General features: G+C 43.1%; 1 protein-coding gene across 1 annotated transcript in view; it reads left to right on the top strand.

The window, feature by feature from the left end:
- pvrl2l (PVR cell adhesion molecule related 2 like) overlaps positions 1 to 19,125 on the top strand; it is a 196,607-nt gene extending 177,482 nt beyond the window's left edge. Inside the window, exon 8 of the mRNA XM_072447238.1 lies at positions 18,502 to 19,125. Coding sequence (XP_072303339.1) covers positions 18,502 to 19,115 — 614 coding nt within the window. The 3' untranslated portion in view covers positions 19,116 to 19,125. The remainder of the gene's footprint in view (positions 1 to 18,501) is intronic.
- Positions 19,126 to 21,312: the final 2,187 nt, after the last annotated feature.

Here is a 21,312-nt window from a genome sequence, read left to right as displayed (position 1 = left end):
TATATATATATATATATATATATATATATATATGTTTGTTTGTGTGTATATGTATATATATAACATTTTTAGATGGAAAAAGGTAGCATGATGTTTATTGTGGGTTGGCATTCATTTTTTTGCGTGTAAGAAGTGTTACCTCATGTATGTATGTAAACGCTGCTATCATTGTTTGATGTGAGCTTAATAGTTCCAGATGACACAGTCGAGCTCGTAGTTTGACTCTGGGCCGTCGTCCAGGTATAATCTCGCTCATGTTAAAAGCATCGGTTCTCTCCAGCTCCTGTCCATTGTTTCTCCCTTTTACACGTGGCCTTGTTATTGCCCCATGAAGCCCATTAAGCTCTGGCCATGTTATAACTCACGACTGCACTCTCCCCCGGCGCTTCACGTGGCTCTCTCGCCGAAGGTGAAGACGTTGTCACAATCAATAGCTCCCGTTCTGTTGGCCGGCCCAGCATCCTTTTTACTGCCGTGTTTTACAACCATACACTTCATCTGCTCTGGGTAAAAGTACAAGCTCTGGCTTATATAGACTCGGCATTACTGAAGCACTCATTCACAAATTGTACATAAAATGTTTTCAAAAAAAGGTTTTGTTTAATTAAGATTTTATGTCCCAGATGTGGGCTAATGTATTGCCCAGTCTTTTCTCTGCATTAAAAGTCTCCGATTGTTTTTAGTTTCTTTTAAGTAAAATAGACTTTTCAGAGTTTTAATGGAGTTCCAAATCAATCAATCAATCTTCAAGCATTCTTTATTTCAGACTCCAGGTCCATACAATGTTCCATCAAAGAGCACTTGCCCCTGTATTGCTGTGCGTTCAGGCCTTGAGTACTTTGGAAAAATAAAAAAAAATCAGTTTTCACCTCCCAAATATCCCCGCCCAGTGCTCCATATTTACTTACAATTACTTGGACCGGTTTTTATTATTTAGCCATTTTAGAACAATATTGCAGTTTACAACAAACACAATGTAAACTCATGATCTACGTATGCTATAGTTTAATACCAAATATCTCCAAAAAGCATTTATTTGAGGAGAATGGAGACGGTATTGGCACTGAAAAAGAGAAAAAGAGACTGAAAAAGAAGTGCTCTCCTAACAAGTCCTGGACGTGCTGGAGAGGCAGGAGAGTCTGGATGTCAGAGGCAGGAGACCCTTATTTACCATCAGTCTTGCACTCTGCGACTTGAATACACAACACATTGCTCTAGTGCTGCCTATTCAAACCTGTCCCACACACAGGGGTTTAAATAGTCGCTAAGGAAGGCCAGCTTGGAGACGAGACGTAACGAGACGTAACGAGACGTGCAGATTAAACCACTTCGGAGACACTGATCATGTTAGAGAAGGACACATTCTGGAACAGTAGGTACAGTTGGAAATCAACAATGGTGGCGAGAAATGGAGGCGTCCTTGTTAAGACTGTGCACCAAATGGAAAATTCTACAACAAACACCGCGATGTAATATGATTTTGTGAAGTTAAATCCTATTGACTAAAAGCCCATTGCGAAAACAAAAGCACAGGGGTCTTTCTTAATTTAAAAGCTTTAGTTCATGTGCCGTTTGTAGTTTGAAAGCCGCTTTGGAAAACAAATAAAAAACGACCACATGAACGAACAATGGACATACGTTAGCTAAGACTAAGTACAGAGAAAAATTCTGTGTCATAAGCAAGCTAAATAAGATGCTAAAGTCAAGTGTTAGACCATTGTGGATTGTTCAAGCTTGAAGGTGAGCGGGCAGCAACAGCATTATGAATATCATCAACCTCTCTAGCGTGTATTACAGGTGGTTCATGGTTACTGCTTATCTACTCGCAGCAGACGGACTCGCAATGGGAAGGAAAAAGAAAAGAACTAGCTTAGTGGAATATGCTAACACAAGCAGGTTGTAATGAATGCAATTTGCCGGAAGAAACTCTCATAGCGAGTCTGCGGTCGTGTTGTTATCTGGGACTATATTGAGCCCGTTCAGTTCTGGTTTAGTCCTTGCCTGACCCGCCAGCCCCGCCCACATTCTGTTTGAATGCGTAAGGGTCTGGAATCCGAGTCAGAGCCATTGAAGTCCTCGATCCTTAATTTACCTATCCAATCCCAGCCGGAGGTTTTAACGCGTCACACTGAGATACGGAAGTAGCTTTTCACCCCCGTTCCAAAACATTCAAGATGGCGGACCCTGCTCGTGACCCGGCTTGTGACCCGGCTCGAGACAGAGTGTTTACTTCTGTTCTTGCTTCGGTTTGAACAATCAGGAAACTCCGCTCTACTTGCCGTGATGAACTTGCGTTAGATGCGATTATGCGAAGGGCGTCATCGCGATTCAGGAGTCATTTTCTGCGTTCGGGGACGGAAAACGCGGAACACGCCTTGTTGACATGTGCTACGTAATATCCAGTTAAGCATGTTTGTGTCACTTCTGGGTTTATGTGATTGGTTCTGTCTCTGCTCTCTAAACTCCGCTCTAGAAATTGAAATGCAGCGGTCGAGCCCCAGACCAGAATGGCTGGTCAGGCATTGTTTTTTTTTTGGTTCAGTCTGGGTTTAGTCCCGACGTACCGCTCGAGACCACGGGATTTCTTGCCTTCGACGTCGGAGGATCTGAACTCGTGAAGCTTTGAAGCTCGGAGTGAAGACTTCGCAAACTGGACTAATGAGACGAGCGCAAATGAAGCAGAAACACAACTCCTGGTACGTTTTTCGATGAGAGAACGGCGTTTGAAACACGCGTCAAAAGCGGGGACCCTCTGCCAGGAACGCTCCATCGCGCTCCCTTCATATCGTCCCTCTTTCTTTCCGTTTAATGCACTTGCTTCTATCCTTCCCCCCTCCTTGTCTCTCTGCTTCCGTCTGGCTGTGTGCTTTTTCAGGCCGCTCCCATCTGCTCGCACCGTGTCAAAAAGCACCCATTTACAATTCAAGCAAATCTCTCGGGAGGCTGGCATTCAATGGGCCAAAAAAGAAATGCCAAAGCCGAAAGAAAAAAAAACAACACAAGACGCCTTTTAATGTCACGGGGACTTTTTGTTGTTGTGTCTGCAGCCGTCGCCTCCGCGCCGTTTCCAATCATTTTACAAGTTTGCATCTCTTTTTGTCTTAGCCTATTCCTGTCGCTCTCGCAGCCCTCTCCGCGATGAAAGCAGATGAGATGCAAGATTCGGATGAAGAGGCAGAATTTTTTGGAAGGGAATGTTGTGTTTTCGCGGCGCGGTTGAGAGGCAGCGCGCGGGAATGATTGAATTTTTGGAAAACGGCAATGGGTAACAGATGGGGATGTGAACGATTTCAGGTTTTGGGTGGATGAATGAATGAGTTTGTACGGCCGGGATAATCAGGGTTAATTGAATAGACAGAGAGCAATTAGACGGGAGTGCGAGGCGGGCTGCAGATGTCTTCTCGTGTACGCGGTTAGGCCTTTGTGCTGATTAGGTTTGAATGTGCTTCCAGTATGTCGGTGACAAAGGGACGACAGCTGTTGAGGTTTTCTTTGGGAATTACGGAGGATGACAATGGAAGAAATGTTAGCCGGACAACACATTTCACACATGTTCAATATAGTTTCCAGAATGAGACGGTTTGGACGTGTACGGACCGTAATCATAATAGTAGTATTTGGGTAGAAGGACGCTTACGGTTTAAGCCACAGGAAACACATAAACATAGGACTCCACCAATATCGTATAGATTATATTATGCATTATTGATAAGTGAATGGTCTAGCGAAGAAGGGTCCGAGTTTACAGGACGGTCAAAGGGTGCATTGATTTGACCAAATACATTGCAATAACAAGGTTTTCCATCCGACAGAAATGTGCTTTTTTATATGAAAACATGTGGAGAATGTGGAGACATGAGGAGAATGTGGAGACATGAGGAGAATGTAGAGACATGAGGAGAATGTAGAGACATGAGGAGAATGTAGAGACATGAGGAGAATGTAGAGACATGAGGAGAATGTAGAGACATGAGGAGAATGTAGAGACATGAGGAGAATGTAGAGACATGAGGAGAATGTGGAGACATGAGGAGAATGTAGAGACATGAGGAGAATGTAGAGACATGAGGAGAATGTAGAGACATGAGGAGAATGTAGAGACATGAGGAGAATGTGGAGACATGAGGAGACATGAGGAGAACGTGGATAATGTGGAGACATGAGGAGAATGTGGAGACATGAGGAGAATGTAGAGACATGAGGAGAATGTGGAGACATGAGGAGAATGTAGAGACATGAGGAGAATGTAGAGACATGAGGAGAATGTAGAGACATGAGGAGAATGTGGAGACATGAGGAGAATGTAGAGACATGAGGAGAATGTGGAGACATGAGGAGAATGTAGAGACATGAGGATAATGTGGAGACATGAGGAGAATGAGGAGAATGTGGAGACATGAGGAGAATGTGGAGAACATGGAGACATGAGGAGAATGTGGAGACATGAGGAGAATGTAGAGACATGAGGAGAACATGGAGACATGAGGAGAATGTGGAGAATGTGGAGACATGAGGAGAATGAGGAGAAAGTGGAGACATGAGGAGAATGTGTTTGCCACTTTGTCTCTCTTCAATTATCTCCAAACTTGCTTTATTGGACCAGGGCCTCTGCCACTGGTACGTGTTGATCCATCAAACTGATTGAGGATGACTTTTGGATTAAAGTCCAAACATCAGGTTTTTTCCAGATGACTACAACTGAACCTTTTTCTACAATGGAACACTCCTGGAGGAATGAGGGATTACACCGGCCTATCATACACTATTTCATCCCATTGTTTTGTACTGTATGACAAAAATATGATTCTATATATTATCCACTGGACTAAACCAGGTCTAAACCAAGAAATACATTTGGATTTGGTGCTCTCAAGACTGTAACATGACATGACATGACAAACAAGAAGTGTACGGGAAAATGTACTGCGCAGAATAAACCACTGAACATTCTCCCGCGCACCAGTCCCGTCCCCCCAGGTTGAGAAGCCCAGCGCTCGCTCCTCTCAGAGATAGCAGGACATAGACGAGTGTGTGTGCTGATAAAACACATAAATCATGTATTAGTTATGCAGCGGGGCCCGGCGCTGTATGTTTCTGTTGTAATAGTGACTGATGATGTTTGGAGCTGTGTGGAAGCCACTTTCATTATCACTGCATTAATTACACCTTTAGAACAAACGGCAGCTCGTTACATGAGGCCATATATTTAACATTTAGAAGAGGAGAATATATGCTCAGACATAAAGCTATACTCTGCAGACTTGAATAGGCTTAGGTTTAGTTTAGTCTACAATGTACTTTCTTGTTTAGTTCTGGTTTAGTCCTGGGTCAATCCAGGGGCTTGTCCAGTTTTAAGACCTGGTTTAAATCTGTTTGCCTTCTGGTTTAGACAAACATTAAACCAAATTTGGTTGGTATTTAGTGGAAATATGGGGTACGTTCACACTGGCACATTCACCACATCAAAACTGGAACTAAACCAGACTAAATCTGGACTAAACCCAAAACTACTTAGACTTTAACACACTGGACACAATGACTTGAACAAGACCAACTCCACTCCACATCAGGACTAAGATGGGCTCAATTTAGGACACAATAAGGACAAGTAACAGGCAAAGTTTGACCTGGTTTAGTCCTGGTTTAGTCTTGATTTAGTCCTGGTTTAGTCTTGATTTAGTCCTGGTTTAGTCCTAATTTAGTTCTGGTTTAGTCCTGATTTAGTCCTGGTTTAGTCCTAATTTAGTCCTGGTTTAGTCCTACTTTAACCTCAGACCTCTTGCTTGAGACCCATTTTCCCGGCATGGCTTTGACTTTATAAACTTAAAAAGCATCACATTTTAAATCTCGTTGATCACATTTAAAGGCGCACATCGGTCCATCAGACACGTTACACAGTTATTGAAGGGGCAGTGTGTAACCGTTACACAGTCCCCCCTCAATAACTGTGTAACCGCTACACACTGTGTAACCGCTACACACTGTGTAACCGCTACACAGTTATTGAGGGGGGACTGTGTAACCGTTATACAGTCCCCCCTCAATAACTGTGTAACCGTTACACAGTCCCCCCCCAATAACTGTGTAACTGTTACACAGTCCCCCCCCAATAACTGTGTAACCGTTACACAGTCCCCCCTCAATAACTGTGTAACCGTTACACAGTCCCCCCTCAATAACTGTGTAACCGTTACACAGTCCCCCCGCCATAACTGTGTAACTGTTACACAGTCACCCCTCAATAACTGTGTAACCGTTACACAGTCCCCCCTCAATAACTGTGTAACTGTTACACAGTCCCCCCTCAATAACTGTGTAACCGATACACAGTCCCCCCTCAATAACTGTGTAACTGTTACACAGTCCCCCCCAATAACTGTAACCGTTACACAGTCCCCCCTCAATAACTGTGTAACCGTTACACAGTCCCCCCCCATAACTGTGTAACTGTTACACAGTCACCCCTCAATAACTGTGTAACCGTTACACAGTCCCCCCTCAATAACTGTGTAACTGTTACACAGTCCCCCCTCAATAACTGTGTAACCGATACACAGTCCCCCCTCAATAACTCCACACTCATAAGAAGTAAACTGTGAAGTGTCCACAGACGGACCCACACATTCCCTTGTTAACACTTGTATTTGCACAAACGCGGTCGTCTGTGTATCGCTGCATAATGTACAGGTGTTGTGTGATGAATGTGCTGAAATCATTAGCATAAATTAATTCTCGAGCGTGAATTGAATCTGAAAATGCTTTTATATGTTTGGTTGCACAGGATTATTAGCATTTATCATGAAACCATGCCAATGCCAGTGACACCATCTGACCTTGAGATTACGCTCACTAAACTATTGAAGAAAAGTACTTCTCTCTTTTCATTCAAACACGAGTTTCAGTTGAAGTTTTTGGCAGTCATTAAGTTATTTAATAGAGTTATTTCTAATTGGAATTTTTCAAGAATTGCAAGTGCGATTGGATCTGTGATTAATGTTTTACGTGTGGGATTCTTTACAAACTGCTCATTTTAAACCTGTCCAGGAGCATTACTGAGTATTACTGAGCATTACTGAGTATTTCCGAGCATTACTGAGCATAACTGTGCATAGCTGAGCATTAATTAGTATAACTGAGCATAACTGAGCATAACTGAGTATAACTGAGCATTACTAAGCATTTCTGAGCATAACTGTGCATAGCTGAGCATTACTGAGCATAACTGTGCATAACTGAGCATTACTGAGTATAACTGAGCATTACTAATCATTTCTGAGCATAACTGAGTATTTCCGAGCATTACTGAGCATAACTGTGCGTAGCTGAGCATTAATTAGTATAACTGAGCATAACTGAGCATAACTGAGTATAACTGAGCATTACTAAGCATTTCTGAGCATTTCCGAGCATTTTCCAGCATTACTGAGCATTGTTTAGCATAACTGCATAGCTGAGCATTACTGAGCATAACTGAGCATTGTTGAGTATAACTGAGCATAACTGAGTGTAACTGAGCATTACTGAGCATTATTGAGCATAACTGACATTTCAGAACGGCCTAAACGACAGGGTCAGCAGACTTTATAAGACATGGAGTGCGAGTGTGATTCTGCTCTGATTGTGTCAGTCTTTTGTCGTAAATGACAGACGCTCAGTCAATCAGACTCTGATTGTTGAAATGAACTGTAATCAGCTGCTTGTCTCCGTGGTTACACACGTCTAACATAAGTCCAGCTTGTCTGGACTTTTAACTTTCCAGTCCAATCCAACTGTATTCCTATAGCACATTATATAAAGAAGATAGTTTATGCTGCACATAATAGTAATATCATAGTGTGTACACAGAGTACAGTGTTTGGTTCATTTGTTAGAGACGGTAGCATGGTAACGAACGTACTCCATAAACATGGCGGATTGTTCACATTTACATCCGTTGTCCCGCATTCCTTCTCACAAACACACTCTCTTTATACACCTTATACTTAAACACAAGGCAAAGAGGGCGAAGTGTCATGCCCAAGGACACAATGACAGTATTCACTAGCACCCCCCTGTGGCACCTGGCATTCCAGCCGTCTCCCATCCAAGTACAGACCAGGCCCATTCCTGCTTAACTTAGTGCTGTACGGTGCTACAAACATTAGCTTAGCGCTATACGGTGCTACAAACATTAGTTTTGCACTGTACGGTGCTACAAACATTTAGCTTAGCGCTGTACGGTGCTACAAACATTAGCTTAGGGCTGTACGGTGCTACAAACATTTAGCTTAGCGCTGTACGGTGCTACAAACATTTAGCTTAGCGGTGTACGGTGCTACAAACATTTAGCTTAGCGCTGTACGGTGCTACAAACATTTAGCTTAGCGCTGTACGGTGCTACAAACATTTAGCTTAGCGCTGTGCGGTGCTACAAACATTTAGCTCTAAAAGTCAGCACAAATAGACACTGATAAACACAAAAAAACTAATAAAAACAATACTTTAGATGAATAAAGCTGAATAAATAAAACCAGTGCAAACAAGAATCTAATACATTAAAAAGAATAAATAACAAAGATCAAATGAATAAAAGAGTCAGATCTTTCATTCCATCTTTTATTTGACATTGTATATAATTTTAGCAGTTTGATAATAGCCGCAATAATGAAAAGTAATAAGGCCAGAAGTAGTCGTTAACATTCCTGTTAACTATTCATTTTCAGTACGATAGTTAGTTATTTTTTGTCGTAGGTTGAGGTTTGAGCTGTGGCAAGTAACTTCTATGACTAATTATAGATAATGAGGGATTACACCGACTAATTACAGATACTAAAGACGTCCTGAAGCGTTTCATTCTGCTAGTCATTCATCGCAGCTTATGTTTTTGGAGATATACTTAAATACACGTGTTTTTGTGACAGGTCCAACACTTTTCAGCGACGTTTCAGTTTACAGGCTTTATGCGGCGGACAAATCAAACGACTGTATTTATTATCGGATTTTAAAATACCTCTCTCCTCCCGCGCGTCGTGTGTTCGTGCTGCCGCGGTGAATGTTTGCCGTCTGCGCCTCCATAATCTCCTCGTGGACGTGTCAGTAACGCACAGAGCGATGGAGCGTCTTAAAGCAGGCGGCGGCGGCATCATCACAAATAAAGACGACGAGCGTGGCATGTTTTACCGCTGTAACCGACGCTCGAGTCTGGACCCAGCGGGGGAAAAGAAGTAAAAGTACAGACACAGGAGACAAAAAAATACTCTAGTAAAAAAGTTACAGTTAAGAAATGTACTCAGGAGTAAAAAGAGTTCCTTGAAGTCTCTCTAAAAGTGTTAAAATGTGGTGTTTTTAATAAATAATTGTGCAGAAAAGGAGCAATTCTAATTAATTTCCATATTTTTCTAGTGAATTTTAATAACATGTTTTTTTTTTGCTCACAGTTTGAGGCTTAAACTCAAAACCTTTAGTCAAGATGTGAGTATGCATTAAAAATCACCCCTCAAATCATATGGAAAGTACTTTTACTTTGCAATCCTTTTCAAACATGCAGTGAGTAAAAAGTACAGTCTCCAGTTCTAATCTCCAGGTGATGATTATTTATATTGTAAACAGAGACTTTTAAAAACACATGCTTTTTGCACTGCACATGTGTAATACATACTGCATGTACCATATGTTCTGCATGTACTGTATACTGCATGTACCATATGTTCTGCATGTACTGTATACTGCATGTACCATATGTTCTGCATGTACTGTATACTGCATGTACCATATGTTCTGCATGTACTGTATACTGCATGTACCATATGTTCTGCATGTACTGTATACTGCATGTACCATATGTTCTGCATGCACTGAATACTGCATGTACCATATGTTCTGCATGTACTGTATACTGCATGTACCATATGTTCTGCATGCACTGTATACTGCATGTACCATATGTTCTGCATGTACTGTATACTGCATGTACCATATGTTCTGCATGCACTGTATACTGCATGTACGTGGAACAGTGGAACACATTGTGGCTGATACTCTGACATGGCCTCGTCCTCATTAACTGGCTGAACCGGCCTCTCTCTGCAGACAGACGTGGCCTTACACAACTTCTACTCTCATCTTGTTTTTCTGTGACGTTCCAGACGAGGAAAAACTCAGCTCTGCTCCACAGACTTTGCTTGTTTAAGTCTTAACATAGATATTCCACTACATACAGTCCGCCAGTATCGATATATAAATATATGGCATCGGACTGACCATCACTTGTCAAACCGTCATCAGTTTTGCCCGTAAACACCACGTCTGTTCAACAAAACAACACTTATAACGGACACAACCGCAGCTAAACAAAAACAGTACAATCAGCACTTTCACTTGCACTGTCAGTAGTTCGCTCTGTTACGGATAAAACTCGCTCGGGTTTCGCTCGGCGGCTCCTCTCGCAGTGTTATCATCCGAGGTCACTACACGTCTGCTTGTTGTTCGTGTTTTCAGTTCAGAGAAAACCCCGCTGAAGTCGGGGAAGTGCTTTCTTCGCTCGGACTTTGAAGAGAAGATGAATAGAGAGTCGGGCTGTGTTCGCCGGTGACCCACAAGTTATTGAAAAATGAACATGCCAGCTCTAATGGGCCTTGGTAGCGGCCTTGTTCTTTATAGCCCATACATAATAATAGATTTTTAAGTACTTGATTATCATAAGGCGGAAAGGCTCCGAGCCGCTCACAAAGCCTCATTTTTCATCCGTCTCTCAGCCTCGGCTTTGAAAAACGACACGTATGATGGCGAAACACTGCGTAGATGTTTGGCGCAGGTTGAAGTTCTCATTAAGATCGAAACGGTTCAGAGGACGTCACGGCTTTGTAAACTGCCTACAGCTAGAAATAGATCTGGAGAAATGCTAAGACTTCAGAATGAGCCTGTTTCGACCTGATTTGTGGTTGATATTTCGTCATCAAGGAGCGAAAACTGGCACGGTGTTGTTCCATGTCTTTCTTCCCACGTGGACTACACATTGTTCACGGCGTTGGCGCGATTGTCGTGCGCCAAAACGGTTTTCGAGACAGAAGAGCGACGTGGCAAACGAAAGCCCAACAAATGGAAATCATTGCCAAGTTCAAGCATTCGCACATTTTCCGTATTGTCCGTCGTTTGCTTCGTCTCCTCGGAGCTTGTGGATGCAGAACGTCTTTACAAAGTGGCAAAATTAACCAACTTTAATGTTATCAAACTCTTTTCCAACAAATGTGATCAAAAAGCCACTGCGGGCGCTTCTGTGTTGTGCTTTTCCACACTGAGGAATAGACTTTACGCTCGATACCAATTTTTCAACAATATTGTGTAATTTTCAACTACAAATACTAGATTCAAGATATTTCAGGTTCATTCCAAATCTGTTGGTTGTTTTGGTTGTTTTTGGAGGTTCTGTTTATGTGATATATATTTTAAAATCTTGTTTTAATATGAATTAGTATCTGATTTTTGATACTTATGAAAAGCCCACTTCCCTACTTTTGTTTGATTGTTGCACATTTTCTCAAGCTTTTTGTTGCCTTATGACAAAAAATGTCGGTTGGCAGTAAACAAAGTGTGAAATTATAATCTACATGTCTTATTTAACCAACTTTGAGCACTTTCTGATGGGCTTTGCAGTGGGAAAAGTTTAACGTATAAATACAGTGATGCTTGAAACGCACAGATCCGTTTGAAGTTAGAAAGTTGAAGCGAATTGAGCATTAAACCCTGTGTCCTGGGTCTGAAACGCCCTCATGACGGATGTGAATGCAGAAGCCGAGGGTGGCACATTGGTTAGGCTGAGACAGTGGAGCCCCGTTTCACCTCCGCTCCCTCAGATCGTCTCTGTTCGTCCCTCATTTCTCCTCGATCGGTGACAAACGGCGTGTCGGCTCCTCTGACACCGGACCCGAAAACCAAACGTGTCAGAAATCGTGCGGGCTCCAGCTGGCGTTTTACACGGCAGCGACAGCGAGTCAGCTCCATTTTCAGAGCAAAAAGTGATTTTCGGTGAGTCGGACGAGCACGTTTAGGGCCTCAAACAAAGCGATAAAGTCGAGGTTTGATTTGAGTTGGGGTGTTTTTTCCATGTCTGATTATGAGAAGGAACTAATGGAAAATACAGCTGAAAACCAGAACCAGAACCTGGAAGAATAGTGTTGACTCTTTAAAATATTGTCTAAATAATCACCTTTGTACGGAAAATAAAGATGTAGTTTTCGTCTAAAGGTATTTCACTGCATCAAACTTTGAGATATTAGGTATTTAAAGGACAGAACTTGACTTTTTTGAGCTTCATAACCTCTTTCCCTCATCAAAAACACGCCTGCAGTTGTATTCAGCTTCAATCACGCTTCGTTCCCGTTTGAAAAAAAAAAGACCTCTCCCCTCCGAGCATCAAAAACGTTCCATATTTCCCCGACGTGTGACGTTATATTCTCCCTACGACGCGGCTCCGAAACCTCCTGCGCCGTTATGAAGTCCACTAATCATCAAATCACAATCATTCCGACTGCGTGTCTGCATTAGCACGTTAGCATACAATACAACTAAAGCATACTCTTTTCCTCTAAATGTGGGCGCCGTTGTTTTGTACAATAGCTTTGTGTCATGCCCGTTAGTGTAGGCAGAACAGCAAGAACCGTCAATTATACACAAAGAACGCTCTACGGCAGAGTTAGGGCGCCGCTGTGCTTTTGACCTCCGCCGACCGCCCTTCTCCGTCCGAACGCGCACCTCGAATCACCTCGTCTCCGCGATCGGCAGCTCTTTTGTCATTTGCATAAAAATCCGAAAGGTCTACGGATTTTCCCCGCTGTTCTGGCTGCGCTGAGCTGTAAAGAAAGCACAGCACGTTTCTCGAAGAGTATAAACCGTCGGTGGTTCGGCGCGGACTCTTGCTTCACACTTACGGTTGGATATTTTTTCGTTTTGATTTCAAACTGCGCCAATCGTCGCAAATCAAACAGGAGAATGTTAGCTTTGAGTTGAATGGACTTTACAGATTATAGGAGCCAAGTACCATCATAAAGTTATTTTATCTTTGTATTAAAGCTTCATCATAAGTTTAGCGTTCGAGTCTGAGCAAAGCTAAGACAAAGTGTAAACTTTCAATAGGGCGAAAAATGTCGATCCGCTTCAACTTTTTTTGTGTCATTTTCCTGTTACTTTTCTGAACTTATTTTAGTATCTGATGATCGTGTCCCTTTCCCCACTCAAAAAACACCATCATAAAGTTATTTTATGTTTTTTTTTTAATCATGAATATAGGTTTTTTTGCACAAGTTAAGCTAAAATAAGGTCAATTTCCAATAGCACCAGCGCAAAAGTGAATCTTTTGGACGTGGGAGCAATTCTAGAAATACTGCGATTATAACAACATCTTTTAGTGGCGGCCATAGAAACGCAAAGTAGGAATACAACATTTTCAACATTATCATCATTAATTATTTATCATTACTCGTCATATTTGAGCTTTACCCAGCGAGAACAGGAGTTGTCAAATCATCAGTTTAGAGTGAAAACTGCACTTCTAACTAACAACTGCACATGCGAATCACAAAAGTATAATCAGCACTTTCAAAACTCACTATCTGAGTATTATCTGTATCACCCGAGGTCACGTTCTGCTGTTGTAGGAATACTATCATCATTTTTATCTGTGCATTTTGCTTCTTTTTTTTTCTTATGAACTAAGAGCGCTCAAGGACGGCAAAGGTTTCGGCCACGGGAGCAACTCATTTTAGAAATACCACGAGATGAAAAGCCGTTATATTTGGCAGTGGCCGTCATAGCATCGCGAACGTCGGCTCTTGATATCTTGGGAAAGACACGTCGACCTCACATCGCGCGCATTTCGAGTGGCGTGAGCGTCCGATTGCAGAACACGAGGCAAAGCTGCACCGACCATGAATCCTCGTACTGCTACTTTTTTTTTTTTTTTTTAGATTAGATTCAACTTTATTGTCATTGCACAGAGTACAGGTACTAAGACAACGAAATGCTTCTACTCGTACAAGAGTGTGCGTCGCTTTCTAGTCAATAATTCCCATTCTCCCCACGTCATTACAGCCGTTTGAGTCCGTTCGTGCCACTGAGCCTGAAAGGGAAATCTCCACGCTCTCCATAGGCTCAGCACTACTCCACTTCTCTCTTGTTTCCTAACGCAGCGTGAATCCACTTACACGTACAAATCCTATGATATACACCCAGGCCCTCTCCTCCCACTCCCTCGCTCTCTCTCTTTCTTTTCCCTTTCATTCTCCCTCATCTCTCCACGTGGACCCTTCACTGTGTTGTTCTGGCGCTCTGGCGAGTAGGCGGGTGGTTCCAGGGAGACGGTGGGCGCTCCCTCCGCCCCCGTGGAGCGAATTGTCGACCCGAACAAGTGTCTCGGCGAGGCAGCGGAGTCGAGAGTTGAAGATCATACGTGTAATTATGAGACGGAGGAGACGGAGGAGACGGAGGGTGAAGAGGAAAGGGGCGTTTTTTTGTGTGTTTTACTCGTGGATCTATTATAATATCTGGATAGGGTATGGCTAGCCGCATGTCGCAGACTACCCCAGTGGCCACTCCATTGGTACTGCATCGTGCGTCCAGAAAGCTTTTTTTCCCTATAGCGCAATGTAACTAAAAACTGCTCGTGTTCGGCTGACAGGGCACGTAGAGCTTTCAAAAAAGTCGGATATGGCGGCAATTCTTACTTATTTATGGGTCATTGACTTTTTCCAATTTTAAGATTCTTCAGGTGTCTTTAAAACGCTTTTAAAGCTGTTAGCTTCGGCTACGCTCTAGCGCGCCGCTCTAGCCCAGCTCGTGACCGTCTAGACCAATCAGAGCGCGTGTAGGTGAAGTGAACGGGCCGAGATGCCGTGGATGAGCCCAAATGCCTCGAATAAGCTACAGGCGTAAAACTGTGATCCATGAGTTTAAGAACTGAACAAATCATCAAACTAATGACCACCACGGACCTGAGGGCCGCGGATCTATTACTCAGAAGCGATGTCTTAAAATTGTTATGCCTGAAAAACTAAATAACGTAATAAATGCTATGGAAATGGAATGTTTTGCCAGGTATAAACTAATCAATGTTACGTTTCGTGTCCGTCAGTGTTGTTTTCTTTATTACACAGACAAGAAACCTAAATACAGACTTAATCATGACTTTAGCATGTTTTGCATGTAGATAAACATGTCATCTGTCCGTCTGTGAGAGTCGGATCTCTCCTTCACTGGAACTCCTCCAGGTTTCTACGCTTTTTTCCCAAAGAGGTTTTTTTTATAGTTTTTCCTGGCCGAGAAGGAGAGTCTAAGGACAGAGGACCCTGGGACATCGTCCCTCGCCACCACAGACATTGTCTGACTCCATCGCCACCACAGACATTGTTGATTCATTTCTCCCTGTGGCCCTCAGAGGCAACTGTTGTTGTGATTTTGGGCCTTACAAAAATAAATTGATTTGATTTGATTTGAAGACATTTGACATGTTGTAGAATGATATGATTAAAAATCCGTAATTTAAGAAATACATTTTAGATCATACATTCCATGTACTTAATAAGGACCAGAATTATTTCCATTGACAGTGAAAATGTTCACTAACTAGACATTTTTTTATGGTTTTATATTTTATTTGCGATAAACCACAAAACACTGAATAATAACTCTAAACTATTGAGCCATGGCAATAAATAGATTTATTTTTTCCGGTTCAAAATCCTTCAGTTTTCTTAAAACCAGTTGTTTGATATTTTGCTTTATCTCACACTGTGCTCTGCGCTGCTCTAGTAACTCTCTCTGATTGGTCAGTATGATCACATGGTACGCTAACCGGACGCAGACCTACGTCACTTCTGGGCTGCAGTGTCCAAAGAGGCTAACTGGCGACATGCGCTACTGAGCAGCTCTCATTGACTTGAATGGGCGGCCATCTTGGCTGCTGGGGGCTTGGTTTTACTGCGTTAGGACGAGCGCTTTAGACTTCAGTGTGAACTCAGATGACGGAGAAGTGCGGTAGGGTAAATACATATGCTGGGGTTTAGGTCATGATGGACGGATAGTTTATTAAGAATGATTTAGAATCTAACAGTATGTAACGTTCTGCATGTGTCACCTGAAGGAGTCCAAGCAAATACAAAGGCCCAGCACCTGATTTTTACCGTATTAAAATGTGAAAAACAGAAGTTGTTCATGTTAAATAATAACTCTAAGCTAACAACAACAACAACTACCAGGGTTTGCTGAGAATAAAATGCTCCGGAATTAGAGAGAAACCGCTGTGGGCTGAACAGAGCTTCTACAATACTGCGGGAAAAAGATCTGACTGTATTATATGACAGGTTTGTTGAGATGCAAGCCCACTCTGGGATGCTAAGGATGTAAGGACGTTTTAAGTGCAATCTAAATAATGAATAAACTGTGTAATAATAAACCTGTTCCATTAGTACCGTATTTTCTGGAGTATAAGTCGCACCAGCCCAAAAAATGCATAATAGAGAAGTCACACTGGAAAATAACAAAGAATATCACATAAGTCTCTCCGGAGTGTAAGTATAAGTATATAAGTATAAATATAAGTATAAGTCGCCCCACCCCGGCCAAAACTATGAAAAAAGGTGCGGCTTATAGTCCGGAAAATACGGTAACTATAAGTCCTTGTTCGTGCTTGATTAAGGCCAGTAACAGTGTAGGTAGCCAAAGGTTTTGACTAAACTGGACTATGGAACACCTTGAATATGAATGTGGTGATTGTCTGATGTCAGAGCGGCCAATGGCACAGTTTGACCGGCCCATTTCCCTCAGTCTGCTCCAGGGCGGCTGTGGCTACGGAACAAGCTTGTTGTTGTTGAGCGAATGCGTGAAATTGTAACGCGTCTTCGAGCCTCTTGAATGTACTTATTTTCTCACAAAACTTGACCCGCATGCACAGAATAGCTTCCACACATCTGCCGGTCTGCCCCGTGGCGGCCGCGGCTCCAGCCGTAACTCACTGACCCCGAATGGAGTGAACTAATAGTGTAAAACCGACTTTGAGAACAAAAAGAACAATACTTGTGGCGAGACCTGCAGCCAATCACAGAATCAATAAGAGAGGATACAAAAGGTGGTGAACTGCGCTCCGCCGTCGAGTTGTCTTTCATTTTCTCTGCTCTGCTCTTTGTCCTGTGTGTCTTTGTGCGTCTGTGCTACTAAACCCGCTTTGAGGCTTAATTTTTTGTTTCAATCCTGCGATGAAACAAGAGTGGAGAGGTGGCAAACTTGGCTCACACCAACTTGAACCCCGGGCCGTTGCGTCGCGGTCGGAAAAACTGTTTACATTTGGATTCATCTTCATGTTTTTGGGGAGAGAAAGTCCAAATTTGGCCTGATCCCAAAAAAAAACTTACACATCACCAAATGATTACATAATATAAGAGGATTTAACACAAGATGAACATTTAAGAGACACATTTAATGCCAAAACCAAAACTTCCTTAACGCTATTGTACGGCTGTAGTGGATTAGCTTTAGCGCTTTGTTCAAAATTAAATTAATCAATTTACTTAGCAACACTAAGCACTCGGGGACAAAAGACTTTACAAAGTTAGATTAAAAACAGCTTCCCAGAAAAGGATGTAGTAAATTAAGTCGTGGAAGTAGTAGTAGAGCGCTATGTGACTTTTTACTGCTTTGCCTGGATTGCTCCACAGTATGACATCAAACTGACTTCTATTTATTCAATTACGGCGTTTTTTCTTGCTTGAAAATGCCTTAAAAACATGCGAGGAGACTGAGAAGGCTCTCGTCTCCACAGATCGGACCTGTAAGTCGAATGCCATATTGTGGGACATTCCAGTCAAAGCAATACTAGCTTTATGGAGTTACACAGTGCAGCTTTAAAATAGCAGAACATGCAAACATCAGAACTAATGACGGGGCATGTCATATGTTTTAATATCAGGGCTGCAACTAACTATTATTTCTGTACATTGAGACCTTTAACTATTTTTCAACAACAACAAATCTTATATATGGTGAATTGAGGCATCTAAATCAAGAATATTTACTTTTTTTTAAACGTTTATGTAGTCAATAAAACAATTACATTTATGAAAATTCAATTGATCTGATTATTTGTAGTCGACGAGTCATGATTAATCAATGAATTGTTGCCTATTCAGTTCACCAATAGTAAGAACATTTTACAGACTAAGTTACATTAGCATTTTAGCCTGAATTTAGCATTGTAGCTTGTTTACCGTAAAAATAATGAAAATTTAAAAAAGTATAAAAATCCTCAAAATGTAGGAACATTTTCTTTATTGCCCTGTTTCAATCCACAACAACTTCATTATCCCTAGCTTTATGGCGCTTAAACCATGTAAAACTTCACACAGAAACACACAAAATACCACCCAAATGTCAATATAAAAGTAGTAGTTGTCCTTTAATGAACTATTGGCCCCAAAATGAGCAAAACTCTTCCTCTCTCCCGCCTGCCCCTCCTCCACACCCCTCCCCTCTGTGCAGAATCCCTCGAGGACCCGTCCAGCGCCGGCATGGTGGCGGGGGCGGTCATTGGCTCCCTCCTCGCGCTCCTATTGGTCATCGCCCTGGTCGCCGTGCTCCTGAGCCGCAGCCGACGCCAACAGAGACGGGGCTATCCCAGCAGCGGGGACTCCATCGCCACCGGGAGCGGCGGCAGCAACGGCGGCGACTACGGCAACAAAGCGCGGCTCCTGTTCAGCCAGTCCGGGAACGGGGGCGGCAACAAAAACGGCACGGGCGGCAACAACAACGGGCCCATGTACACGTACAGGGAGGGGTGCGACGCCACGGGGACGCTGACCGAGAACCACCACCACCTCCATCACCACGCCGCCCCGAACCCCGGCGACATCCTCCTCACCAACGACATGGACGACGCCGAGAGGAGGAAGTTCGCGCTGGACGACAGCACGGACGAGGAGGAGCGCTTCGATCGATTCGGAGGCGTGCGGGGAGGCGGGGCCGCGATGCAGACGGCCTATCCGGCGGCTCACCGGGGCCGCTGCGACGAAGAGGAGATGGGCGTCTACCTCGACGACGATATGGAGTCGCAAAGGGACGGCTCGGTGATATCGCGGACTGCCATTTACGTGTGAGCGGGTTCGGGGGAAAACGGGACGGGAATGTAGATATCGGATACAAGACTTGAAAAGGTGCGAAGAACGCCGGATGATTCGTCACCGTTGGCTACGAGCTCAATAATCAACAGACTTAGCATCGATATGTGTAGCCTCATCATCAGGAAAGGAAGTGCAACTAAAGGGAATGTTTTGTGGTGTAACTGTGCTGTATCATTGAGATGGATATAATCGTTGTCGGGGGAAAAAAAAACGTTGTGGACTACTAAAAAATCCAAGCAAATCAAGAGAAACCGCCGCCGCTTACGCTACATCGTCGTCCTTGCTGCTTCCGCGAGTCTGTGACAACGTGCCGAGTATTGTTTGTATTTTATATGAATCCGGATCGCCAGCGTTTCTGGAAAAAATGGCCTTCATTGAACATCTCACGGACTGGATTGTTGAAACCGTCGAAAAACCGCATTCTGGACGAAAAGAAGAAGAAGAAGAAAAAAAAAAAACAGCGTTCAAAAACAAACTGTGGAGATTTGTGTTTTATCATCGACTTTACGCGTTCGGGGGGGGGGGGCAGAATTGTACCCTTTTTTGCCCCGCCCCTCCCCCCCCATTCCCACTGCCACCTGGATTTCCCGCCGCGTTGTTGGTGAAGCGGCGAGCGTGGAGTGGCGGGAGGCGCGGGAGGCGCGGTTACACGGCGGGCTTAACTGCGCGTTCTAATGCGCGGCTGGCTGTGATCGAAATGAAGCGTAACATCCACACATCGGGCGCCAAACAACTCCCTCCTCCTCTGTAGCACAGTTTGATGTTATCGTCACGTAGTCGTCGCTGTTTTCTTGTCGTTGTGTAATGGTGTTGATCTTGCTAAACAAAAGGCGCACCGGGAGCCTCGGGGAGCCGCGCACGGCCCCGCTAATGATTCAAGATGTTCTTTACTTTTGTTTTATCCCAACTTTCCTCGCGGCGTCGCATCATTTTCCCGTGTTTTATTCTCGTCCCGCACTGCAAAACGAGGAGCGTTCGGCGTGGAAAATGACTTGAATCCAGGATGTCGATCTTCATTTTGAGTGGTTGGACGTGTTGAGATGTACTTTTTGACGGGTCTGGAGAATTTTGCCGGTTTTAATGCGTTGTTTTTGTATCAAGAGTTTTCATGTTGAAGATTTTAAATGGGGGGGAAAAAACAGTTTTCGGAGGCTTGTAAAACTCTATTTTAATGTGATTATTCCATCCGTTACGTGATAGAAGATGATAACACAACATCATTTCAAGTCAATTATCTGTTTTGGCAAATTAATTCTTCAATTATTTGCTAATGGATTGACACGTCGTAGTGTTTCATGTTAAATTATTGCGTAACCAGTGTGAACAATGATGAACAATGATGAAAATGATAAATCCCGCTGGTGAATCTGAAGTCGAAACTGTTCCTTGTTTGAATCGTTGCTAAACATTCGCGTCTCGCTCACTCCCACACGCCGTCGCTTTCATAACGGCGGCTTTAGCTCGCAGCGGTTGTGCCGCGATCGGCTGTATTCGCGCTCCGATCGGGGCCGAAAGCGACGACGAGACATTGTTGGAAAAGCTGCTGCTGTTGTGTTTCTGAGCCGCTCATTTTCCCCGTGTCCCCTGAATGTTCCGGGCTATGGATCCGATTATGGCATGTTCAGGTCAGAATGACACAGAACAAATAACGTGTAATCTCAAAACTGGGAAAGTTTTTAGTGGTAAGTCCTCCTCTGCACTGAAGCGGAGAGGTTGTGGGTTTGATTCTCAGCCCATCTGACTAACTGGGTCTTAGAACAGACTGATAATCGTTCAAATTCAGCTTCTTAATTAATTGATTCGACACATTTATGCTCAATTTGACTTGTTGAAAGGTATTTCTGCCTTTCAATTTACCGTATTTTCGGGACTATAAGTTGCACCTTTTTTATAGTTTTGGCCCGGGTGCGACTTATACTTATATTTATACTTATATACTCCGGAGCGACTTATGTGATATTATTATCATTTTCATACTTTTCATACTCCAGTGAGACTTATATATGTTGTTTTCTTCTCTATTATGCATTTTTTGGCTGGTGCGACTTATACTCCGGAAAATACGGTAATGTTTCTTCTGTTTTAAAGCTAAATTGTCATTCGGCGTGGTGAGAAAAGCAACAAAAAAACACATTATCTCGAAACTAGTTAAGATGAAATGGTTTTGGCAAAT

This window comes from Eucyclogobius newberryi, unplaced genomic scaffold (genome assembly GCF_026437365.1).
Source record: "Eucyclogobius newberryi isolate DKJ021-1_F unplaced genomic scaffold, fEucNew1.0.hap1 SCAF_16, whole genome shotgun sequence".
Taxonomy (NCBI): domain Eukaryota; kingdom Metazoa; phylum Chordata; class Actinopteri; order Gobiiformes; family Gobiidae; genus Eucyclogobius; species Eucyclogobius newberryi.
Note: the sequence above shows the minus strand (reverse complement) of the source record. Positions and strands in the feature narration are given on the sequence as shown.